This window comes from Polypterus senegalus, chromosome 2 (assembly GCF_016835505.1).
Source record: "Polypterus senegalus isolate Bchr_013 chromosome 2, ASM1683550v1, whole genome shotgun sequence".
NCBI lineage: Eukaryota > Metazoa > Chordata > Cladistia > Polypteriformes > Polypteridae > Polypterus > Polypterus senegalus.
In genome coordinates, this window is record NC_053155.1 from 75528365 (window position 1) to 75540216 (window position 11852).

The 11852-nt window shown below is 34.6% G+C and overlaps 1 protein-coding gene across 2 annotated transcripts in view; it reads left to right on the forward strand.

Moving 5' to 3' along the window:
• Positions 1 to 9248, forward strand: part of ift88 (intraflagellar transport 88 homolog) — a 56047-nt gene extending 46799 nt beyond the window's left edge. The window contains exons 23-28 of one of the 2 annotated variants that reach the window (XM_039744006.1): positions 319 to 384; positions 1363 to 1469; positions 2756 to 2816; positions 5501 to 5548; positions 8375 to 8488; positions 9017 to 9248. In XM_039744006.1, the coding sequence (XP_039599940.1) occupies positions 319 to 384; positions 1363 to 1469; positions 2756 to 2816; positions 5501 to 5548; positions 8375 to 8488; positions 9017 to 9138 (518 nt within the window). In that variant the 3' untranslated portion in view covers positions 9139 to 9248. The remainder of the gene's footprint in view (positions 1 to 318; positions 385 to 1362; positions 1470 to 2755; positions 2817 to 5500; positions 5549 to 8374; positions 8489 to 9016) is intronic. The other variant, XM_039744007.1, reaches the window with a different exon arrangement.
• Positions 9249 to 11852: the final 2604 nt, after the last annotated feature.

Sequence of the window (11852 nt, forward strand, 5' to 3'; positions counted from 1 at the left end):
ATAATTTAGGACTCCCATGACCCTGAATGGTATTAAGGAAGCTTAGAAATTTATGGATAGGTAAAAAGTAGTACATATGTGATATTATATATAGTATAAACAAAAAAATTATCATGATCATAATATATTGGCATTCTGTTTGGCATATTCTCCCCACAACCAGACAGCAGTGTGTAAATTTTAATGTACTTTTAATTATAGAATTACAGTATTATTTCATACATTAAATTTAAATTTAATTTTAATAATACATATTTCAAAGAACATTTTTTTCCTGTATATTTCAATTGTGTTCATGGTGTGTCCTGCATTTTTCAGGTAATTACCAGAAAGCACTGGAGACATACAAAGATATCCACAGAAGATTTCCTGAGAACATTGAATGTAAAGTTGCACTTTTTTTAAAATCTGAAATACACATTGTAGTATTTAAACTTTACCTTGTGGAATGAAAACAAAATGTCGGTACTAGTACTTTCAGCAAGGGAAAAAGGCCAGGTTTTTTTTAACAAGGAGAAAATGTCATCTGTTTCAAATGCAATAAATAAAGCAAAACACATGTGGATGCACTTTGCTTAAAGGATAGCTTTGCACTCTTCTACCCACTGGGGCTGCACATAGTTGCTAAAAGAGAAACACAGGTAACATCTTTCATGACTGCTCAAGGCATTGTACACAGTCATCAATCCTAGTAATTTACAGCTACAACTGTCTGTGTGTTGTCTGGAACTAGAGCACCAAGTAAGTGACACTTTGTGTACGTTCATGATTTTGTATTGTAATGATCAGTGTTTTTTAAATCCATAAATACAGTGATCAATAAAACCCATTCTGTGAGAAACTTTCAGTCAAATAAATCATGGAAAATAATCTTTTTGCTGAAAGTCTTCTAAACCAAATTTCCATATTTCTTATACTAGAATATCTATGGGAATAGATATTGATTTGATAGAACAAAAACCTTTCTTCTTCTATACTATATGAAGTAAATTTTCTTACTATCTTATCACAAAACACATGTTATTTTATTTATGGCCTCGAAGGTGGCATGAAGGAATAAAGTACCATTGCTACAATTTACCACTTGATTTTTTGTATTATGTTTGCATTATGTGTGTGCTTTTCAGTCCTTTTTACAAAAAACGTACTTGTGTTTTGCATTGGGGCTTTAATTTTTTTTTCCTGTAGGCCAGAGACATGTCTTCAATGTGTTTATTGTACCAAGCAATGCAGTAGCATCAAGTGAAAGGTTATAACTTAATCCTTCTTGCTGGAATTCGGTTCTGACTCACTTTTACCCTAAAATGTATAGATATAGTGCATCAATTAAAGTTGTGTGTGTGTGTCTGTGTGTTTCTACAGGTTTAAGATTTTTGGTTCGGCTTTGCACTGATATGGGCTTGAAGGAAGTTCAGGAATATGCAACTAAACTAAAGAAAGTTGAAAAATTAAAGGAGATTAGAGAGCAGGTAAGTATATTTTTAAAAATGTGTTCTTCATACTCCTACATGAACAGGGAGTCATTGCACACCATTATATGATACATTATGATAGGTTTTGGTTCAGCCTGTTGAGACAGTCAGTACACCTCTATACAAGGAAAGGCGGATGTCTGAAATTTAACTGCAGGCACAAAAATATACTAAAACTGCCCCAGTGTTAGCAAATCACTTTAGGTTTCAATTTTAAATTGGTGTAACACTGAATCATGTCTGTGTGTATTTATAAGCTTTTTTAAGATTACTAACGTTTGAGCCCTTACAGGCCCCATGTGTTTTAGTGGTCAGTTTGTTGAAACACAGACTTATTTTATTGTTGTTTTCCCCGACATATTCTTCACCTATCTTTGTTAAAAAAAAAAAAACAGTAAGATACAGACATGCCTAAAGAAAACGGATTTATACACAGCCTAATTTTCACATATTCTGAACCTTTTTAATGGGTTTAAGGTATAAATTCCTGTTGGACATGTGTCTTTTTTAAGTGAAGAGGCACTTCTTACTTTCTTCTGTTCTACACTCCATCAAGAATATAGCTGCTTAAATGTCATTGTTATTTCTACTTTTGCACCACTGAACAAACACACATTAAATATCTAAATCAAGGTATATACTGTACATTTCCATTACGTTGTCCTCTTGAGATGACTGACAAACGATTACTGAAATAGTAAACACATAAGGAACTCATTAAAACAGCTTGTTAAAGACTGCATTGCTTTGTTTAGTACACTTATGGCAGCAGGAATGTTTGACCTGTTGAATAGAGTTTTCCAGACCATGGGCATTCTGAAGCACTTGTTGGATTATAAGCATTTCAGACTGATGATATAAAGGGTGAGAAAGCTCAACAGTTATGTGTGAGCTGTTCCTCTTAAGCACATTGTTGAAGTACAGAGATATGCAGTTTGTTTATGAAGCAGTACATTATTATACTGTACTAACACTCGTAGACACCTTATTTATTCCTCGCTTAATCTTGTACAGTAATAATAAATTGTCATGTTAAACACTGAGATACATTCAAATCAACTTGTGTAAAGTCTTCCTTCAAAAATATCCTTGCTGGCTTTAAATTCTTTCATTTCTTCTACTGTAAAATAGTCTGATATAAGTGTCTTCACATAGAGTATGAAAGATTTTGATTAATGTAGGATTTTCTTTTTAAACTTAAAACTTTTGAAAGCATTGGTGCCTGGTTTTTTTAAAGATGTTTAAATATATACGTATGTATTTTTTTATTATTTTTATAACAGCGTGTAAAATCTGGGCGAGATGGCAGTGCTCGCGGTCGCAGGGAGGGAAGTGCAAGCAGTGGTAAGTATGAGTAGAAGGTTTCAGTTGTTATGTCATTGTCAGTGCTAGTGTAGTGAATTCATTAATTTCATTTATTCATTCATTCACAAAAATCCTGCTTTACAAGAGTTATATGTGCAGCACCTACTAAAGACAAATGAATTTAGTGAAACTTCATTAGCATTTGTAAAGATTAAACTTTTTAGTTTCTGGTATATCTGCATATCTCATTTATCTTAGAACAATGATTTTAATTATTGAAGTTCAAGTTGAAATAAGATAGCTTTTTGGTACTAATTCAGCTTTTATTTTTACTCTTGAAGTAAAAAAAAATAATGCCCTACAAATTCTGATATGAGAGTTTCCAAACTAACATTAAACATCCACTGCACACTACTGCCTGATGGGGTTTTAAGACTAAGCAACTTCAGTCTAAGATTGTTACTTAGCTTTGCTAATATAGGTACAGTAAATGACAATAGATACATTTTTAAAATATGTGGCACCTTGATAAAATTATGACCCATTCATTCCTTATCCGACCTCCTTAATCCATTTTAAGGCTGGTTGGACTGGACAGTATCTGGGTAACATTGAGTGCAAGGCAGGACAATTGTAAGTGAAATGTAAAATGTTTAATATACATTTAAATATACATAAAACACTTTTATAGATCTATAAACTTATGCTTATGATGTGCTCTTTGTCTGGATTTGTTTCCTGCCTTGCACCTGATGCTGCAAGGAAAGGCTCTGCACCCCCCCCCCTCCCACTTTGAGTTGAATTAAGAAAGTTCAAAATGGATGGATAGGTTATTACAGAGTATTTTTTAATGCACATGGGCATCAGTTAATCTACTGCAGTACTTCATTTCGCAAAAGAGAAAGCAAAGCCATATTTTATATTTTGTTAAACTATTATTTTTAACAATGTGTTTATGGGACCTTTGAAAAGAGGTCCCCCTGCTCCTTTTTATTAAAATGGACCAGATATACTTAGCTTCCTACTCCCAACACATACTAGATGTTTTATAATATAAATGATTTTTTTCCATGCACTCACACTTAGTAAGTTATAATATATATAAAGTTAAATACTAGCCCATGACAAAAAAAATGATTCTGTGAATTGTTGTATTATATATTTAGATCCTTAAATAAAATAATTTGATACATATAAGTCATCTTATTCAGCTCGGGCGGCATGGTGGCTGTGTCTGCGTGGGTTTCTGCCGGGTACTCTGGTTTCCTCCCACAGTCCAAAGACATGCAGGTTAGGTGGATTGGTGATTCTAAATTGTCCCTAGTGTGTGGTTTGCGTGTGTGTGTGTGTGTGTGTGCGCGCGCGCCCTGTGGTAGGCTGGTGCCCTGCCTGGGGTTTGTTTCCTGTCTTGCGCCCTGTGTTGGCTGGGATTGGCTCCAGCAGACCCCTGTGACCCTGTAGTTAGGATACAGCAGGTTGGATAATGGATGGATGGATCTGCATCAGCTTTCAGAGTTAGCTGAAAGGAGAATGAGCTTTTTTGATTAATGAACCACCTTATGCCAGCAATAACAATTTATAAATGAAACAAAGTTTGAAATACTACATTATTGACTTAAAAAAATATAAATAAGTAAATAAACACATTGTCTTCAAAGTGTATTTCCCTACAAACAAAATCAAAAATGTATTGTAGATGAAAGTCTCAGAACACAAACTGGGGCTCTGAAAAATCTAATTAAACAGTATGAATTCCACAATCTTTTCAAAACATAATCAAAACCCATAAAGTGGTTTAATCACACTAAATGCATAAGTATGTTTGTATGGTAGACCCTTAACTTTGTGACTTTCTATCTGACCATAATGGTGAAAGCTATGGAACATTAACAGTTAATGGCGAGTGTTTAACAGCCAGTCCAGGTTAAACAATATTCAGTGATACTGCTGCTGACAGACACAACCAATGAATTGAACTGGGCTAGACCTCTTAGGTTGTTACTTTCACAATAGAAGGAATAAATAATATTCTACCTCTTACATTCATGCACCACTGGTAAAACATTAATGATGACGATGAAGATAATGCTATGTAAGATTTATTGATTTACTCAGGCATGTGCCTTATTCATATATGTGTAAGTTATATTTGAATAAAGCAAATGTGCAACTGGGTTACACTGGTGACCCAACATCTGATACAGATGATTGCTTAAATATTTAATTACTCTTAAGTGCCTCCTTCCAGTGAGAGACATACCGATAGCCAACTATCTCTTGCATTACCTATTGTTTCCACTCTTTTTGTATTTCAACTGCTTTTCTGTGCTCCTTTCGTCCAGAATAAGAACTCTTTTGCCAGGTTACTACTGTATATGTATGCATAATTTTAATCTACTGTGTATTTGGAGTAACAAAATCACTAAATTTGTAGGATGAGAAGTAATTTGTACAATACTTACTATTACTATTGTTACACTGTATATGCAAAGTTTATGGTGCATTATTACAATCAGTGTAGGTCAAATTGAGTATTTAGCTAATTACTTTGATTTACAATCCAAAATTAATTAGCAGTTTAAAAGACTGGTTACTGACCTCCTCTAAAGGTAACTTTATTTCTGTTTCTTCTCCCTAGAATTTCTGCATCTTACAAACAATAATCATTTTTGTTTCCTCTTCTATGATGTTTCCTTTTCTTTCTTCCTCCATCTTAATTACAGTTATCTCTCCTGAAAGTAGGCTCAGTCCTTCATTGGACCAAGTTAAAGGTATGTTCTTAGGTAGAAGTGTGTGCATGTAATTAAACTGATTTATCCCAAAACAACATCTATAAAAGGAGGTATCCTGCTTTGCATGCGTACTTAATATATTCAATTTTTTTTTTTTTTGTCACACTTAATACAAAAATCACTATTTACGAGTGTTCCTTGTTACTGCCAGTATACAATATCTTTGCCTTGCACAATATGAAAATAATCTAGCTTTTTTAAAAAAGTGATTACTTCTAAAAGCCACCTAGTCACAGATTAGTAAATGTTATATTTTACCTAATTTTCACTTTAAAAAGTGCAGTGCTATATACTTTCTCGATTTCTGGCATTCACATTTTATCAAAGTTGCTCAGAGTTGGAGTCAGCAGGTCACTGGTTACTGTTAATATTTACTGGTGCTTTAAATTGACTTGAGCAACTCCCACCTGGTCATACTGCACGTCCTGTTGACTATGCAGTACTGGTAATGTAACAGAAAGTGGAGTGAATTTAAAAAGAGTATCATCGGGCCCCTTTAAACAAATATCAGTCCCTTCAAAATGGTCAAAAAGTAATTTTACAAGATTTTACAGGAACTGCTGATGTGTTATGTAAAGCACTTTGAGCTACTTTTTGTATAAAATGTGCTATATAAATAAATGTTGTTGATAAAAAATACTTGATTAATTGCTAAATATTTTCACAAAGCGTAAGTACATAGAATAAATGTCATGTGTAAGAGCAGTATAAAGGCATTACAGTGAATAATTGGGTGTTGTTGCTAACTCGCATCTTGTTGACTGTGGTTGGATATTGGTGTCTTAATAGAGCTCAGGTTATCCCCACCATGGTAGCATGGATTTCCTCAGCTGACTTGCTGTGGGACTGCTTACCAGTTTACTGTTGTTGCAATTGGGTTTTGTACTTCTGAGCACAGTAGGCAATAAAAGAAATTTTGGAAGCAGCGCGTTTTCTAGTGATTACTGTAATACTGTACATATTCAGAAGTTACATTTGTATTAGAGTTAATTCGGAATTGTTTTTTGCAAATGACTTTGAAATCATAGGTTTATGGAAACAAATATAAAATTCCAGGATCATACAGCACTTGCCTACAAAAATGAACTTGCCCCGAGAAGCATAAATAATATAATACTGTATTCTGAACAAAGCAAGCTGAAGTTTTCATCCCTATGAAAATTCCCAAATAACTGTATTGTTTTCATTTTGGGCTTTAACAACTGTAATTGTAAATGCCAAAGTCCTTTCTTCCCATTAGTTTTCAGTGCCTATGTCAGATAAATCTCAGTTTTCTTTCAGTATACCCATTACCACTTGAAATTCAGTGTCATGCCGGTTTTCAATAAACTGTCAACTGTAAATCATTAATCACTTTGCCATACACTTTATCTCACATGCTGCATGTTTGTGTTTAAGGTAACTCTTTGTCTATATGCATTGTGTGCATGGAAAGGCAGCACTGTCCTGGTTTTAACAGCACCACTCATTGTCACATGGAACTAGTAGGAAGTCCCTGGGTACATTTTGTGTAACATACCATATTTACTGGAATAGCGTATTTCAGTTGTGGAGCTATATGTTCATACAGACTCCTTCAAGATGAGATGTCAGAGATTTGTGGAACAATGTTTCATTTTGCTTTTGAAAAATACACAGTTCAGGAGTTGCTAAAGAGTGCCATACTATTGGTTCTGTGAGCAATGTACTGACAGTAAGAAACCCTTCCATCCATACCCCAGATCTTGTCCTCAATGTTATACATTATATGGAAAGAAGATCCCTCATAAGTTGATATAAGATATCACAACAGACAAGTGTGTTACAATGGTCATGTCAGCCTGTAGTCTTTGATTTGACAGCTGCGTTTTTGTGTGCCACCCAGTATACTTATATTTATGTTTGCTTTCATCTCTCTCTTCTTTAGTTGCTGCTTTGTAGTATTTTTTAAATTATATAAAGCATCTGGACCATTTTATATTTTTAAGTATTTTGGTTAGTTCTGCAGAAAGTTCAACTGTCATTATGAACCTTTCATGACTGACAGAGAAAATAATAAAAAGTTATTAACACTGTAAATGGTGACTGTAAAGTTGATGACCTCTGGTGACAAATGAATATCTATCTATCTATCTATCTATCTATCTATGAGTGCAGACCTATGTGTGAATATGCTGTACAGTTGTGGACTGGCGTACACGTAAGGGTTAACTCCTACATCGAGCATAGTGCTGGTGGGATATAGCAGATACAATTCTGTATTATGTGCTGAAGACTGCTCAGGAAAACACTTATTAACTGATAGCACCTACAAGATCTTGTCTCCATTATTTATGGAATTCATTATCATTATTCTGGGTAATGATGAATGTTTTTATAGCAGGTTTAAGCCTGGAATCCTGTACAACTTTAAGTTTGTTTTCTCTTGCACTGCCCATATTTACTGAAATAACATTATCAAAACCTGCTTCCCTTACAATTTGTATTCTTTGGCCTTTCTTATGTTGTATACTGATAGCCACCAACTCTTTTAGTGAAAGTTGTCTTTCTTAAAGATCTTTTGTCATATTTCCCACCATTTGTTGAGTGTAAGATCATTTTATGCATGTTAGTGATATTTAACTATCAGGTATTAATTACACTTCAGTCCTAACCATTTATTTAATTTTGGTAAGGTTTAGGAGACATATAGTGATGTCTAACCTGTTCTGCCTAAATAGTCAAATGTCACATTAGTTAAGAAAATGTTTAGTTTGTGTGCATGTGTGCATCTCTGTATCTGCCTACATAAAGGGTTGTAACCTGTATATTGTTATTTTTTTCCAGACAGTGGACAGAGCAGCCAAGGTACAAGTGCCAAGGGAGAGCGACTTAGTGCCAAACTGAAGGCACTGCCTGGAGCAAATGAACCATATGAGGCCAGCAGTAACAAAGAAATAGGCAAGTGAAAATCATGCAGAACAACAGTAGGCTGCAAATACCGTGGCATTTAGTAAAGTTAGAAACAGATTGGTAGGTACATGAGGAAATGACTGGAGTTATACCAACATAAAACAAGCAAGCCAAGCTTTCAGACAAAATTTTGGCAGTTAGAAGTTATTGAGTACTGCCGTATTTTTTTTTTATCTGTTAAACAATTGTATTCATTATCTATTAAATCATGTTTTAGTAAGTAACAATGTAATTTAACATTACAGCACTTTGTTATAATTTAGAAATTGTGGATTGGCACTAATATCAGAAGTTCAGCTAATACTGGTTTGCATTATAAAATATCTACATCTGACTATAAAAGATAAACTAATAACTTGAAGGACATTTTTTTCTCATTATTGTAAAAGTAAACATTCAGTATATTTACTTTCCCACTGTTAGTCTTAAATTGTGTTTTAACTCATTTTCAAATGGTGATTGATGATGTATTATTATTTATGATTATTTTGTCTCTTTTCTTTTGGTTTCATCTAGATGCATCCTATGTTGATCGGCTAGGGCCTCAAATTGATAGACCAAAAACTGCTCCACAGAAACGAAAGGAGGATGATGACTTTGCTGATGAAGAGCTAGGGGATGATTTGCTTCCTGAATAAATTTTGAATTTGAGAAAAACTAGATTTATTTTTTTTTAAAGTAAAACCATTTTTAGACAAATTTAATTTATTGTAAACACTGAACAGTCCACATTAAAAACTGAAACTAACTTTTGTTTAATTGAATTTCTGTTTTCCTTTGACTACATAATGATGCTGCCCTGTGGTGGACTGATGCACACTCTGCTGCCAGCAAATGCTCTGGTTTCCTGAATTGGATTAACTTGGTCTGAGAATTTATCTATGAGTATTCTAGATGTTGCTACTGCACATTTTAATGATTGAATTGTCCAATGGCCATCCCCAGCCAACCTGCTGCTCCTACTTGGTGTAGGATCTGTCCTTGTCATGCCTCCAGCAGATTGACATCCCTTCTTACTGGAAACTGCCAACATAAACCAAATGACTTCTACATTTTGCAGAATTGTATTATGAATTTTGTATTATTTCTCATAACATCTCAAGTATACTGTTTATTCTCGTAATGGGGGAAAAAAATGTTTCCTTTATTTTGCCACAAAAACTAAAACCATGTTGCCATTTTAGAGACCTGTTGGACCCATCCAACCGACTTCTCATTCTATAACCCAATCCATTAATAGTTTCCAAAGAATGAAGACTTTCTTCCTCAACACACACTCAGTCTCCAGATAAGAGCAATGGAAACAATGAAAATCACCATCACCCATATCTCATAATGTTGTGAGCTCAGTGCAAACTACCTCAATAGGGAGTGACAGATTACATTTAAGGGGCTATGGCTCTACTTTGGATTGTTCTGCTACCACTCATACTTTGTTGAGCTAGTGGATGTGTGATCCCAACAAATCTCAATGATCTTAACAGGCCGACAGTTTTACAACAGTGGTCTACTGAGCTCCATCTTTAGGCACACTATATGTAATAATTAACTTTACCATTTGGATTGGCTCCAGCCTTTGATCCCTATATTGGACTGAGCGAGTTAAGAGAATTAATTACAGATGGTAGTCATTTATATTGTATTTTCTGCAGCTAATTAAAGAAATTACCAAAAGAAAAAAACAAACATGTAGCACCATGTCCTATATGAGCATTATTCACCCATTTTCTAAACTCACAAAATTAAATTTTAAAGTTCTTTTAAAGTCTATCCTTACAACTTCATACACAAGGAAAAACAGCTGTAGATTGAGTGTCAATCCTTCACACAGCATGCTCACAATGGCTCTAGCATTTTTGTTGTCCTAGCTGAAGCTGTAAATGACACCCATACCTCCTTTGCTTTGAGTGGTATCATCACTGACAGACCTGTTCATATAAACCAGGACACACAAGAGAGAAGCCAGAACTTGGGAAAGTGAAATATGGGCACAAAACAGTGAGTTTACAATTTGAGAATGTTGTGGGGGGAGGTTTATTACTTATAGCAACGGCAATTTACGAAAAAGTCAGAAAAATATTCTCTAGAGGGGGTGCCATTTCAGAAAAAGAGCAGGAATTGAGCAGTAGTAGCAGGCTTTATGGATTTAATGCATTTAATGTTCTTTTAAGAGAAAAAAGAACTTTCACAATAATTGTATCACTTAAACTACAGTTTAGCATCTTTATAGTTCTCAATTTAAACCTCTAGCCAAACATGTACCTTAGAAAGATGGAGACAGTCTAGATATAATCTTACCAACATATCCATGTAATCTAATATATTGACCAAAATACTATAATCACAAAAATTCAATAAAATTGAAGTATAATGATTATCTTTAAATAAGAATCTTTACCCATGATTCCTATTTAATGTATCCTTGTGTATTCAAATAATGCAATACTGTATAACTGTGCAGTCAGTGTACAACCTCACAGAATTTTTCCACTGACAGATGGAGTATGGAATTGCTTGCCAAGAGCAAATGTCATAGATGGTGGTGAACAACAGAGTGTGATATTTGAGTGTTAACACAAGTTCTAATGTAAGCGCATTTGAGAGATGATTATAATTTGAATTATATCAACATTCAGCAATGCATTCAGCAGCTGTAGTCTTGTTGCTGTTTTGATCGTTTAACTTTATTTTTCCATGTCTGTGTCTTTGTCTTCTGTGCTCCAGTTTGAGGATTATTATTGTGACTAATATTGTTTTATTGTATTGTATTGGTTTTATTGTTGAATTATGTAGGTCGTCAGACGCTAAAACCAAAATGGATTGTATGTGAAAACAATATAATAGACCAGATAGGGTGCAAGTGTTCCTAGGTCTGTATGGTTTGAAAAAAATGCTGCCACCCACACACTCCCTCACAATTGTGTTGCATTAAGCGACCACCTAGTTTGCCTAAATGGCATAATTAGATAGATAGATATTTTATTTGTTCTCAGGGAGTTGGCCCGCTCACTCTCACAAGGCACTGACATTATTGGGAATGTGGGAAGAAAATGGGGATACCCGTAGAAAAGCCCATGTAGAAAGCCCGACCTTAGATTAAAGTCCACTTTTAAAGAGGTATGAGGCAACACTAATCTTTTAGTCCCATGCCACCTTAGGAAATGAGTGAAGATGCACAGACTGAGAGTAATTTGAGCATCAAAACAAATAGCTGTATTTATCTTTTTACTATACCGAAGTAATAACCTGAAATCGTATTAAACCCACACAGCCTGACAATTTTAGAGGCAGCCCATGTCCAGCCGGAGTTCCTATGACGTGGCAACTGGCAAGGCAATGCCAAATTGTCCCA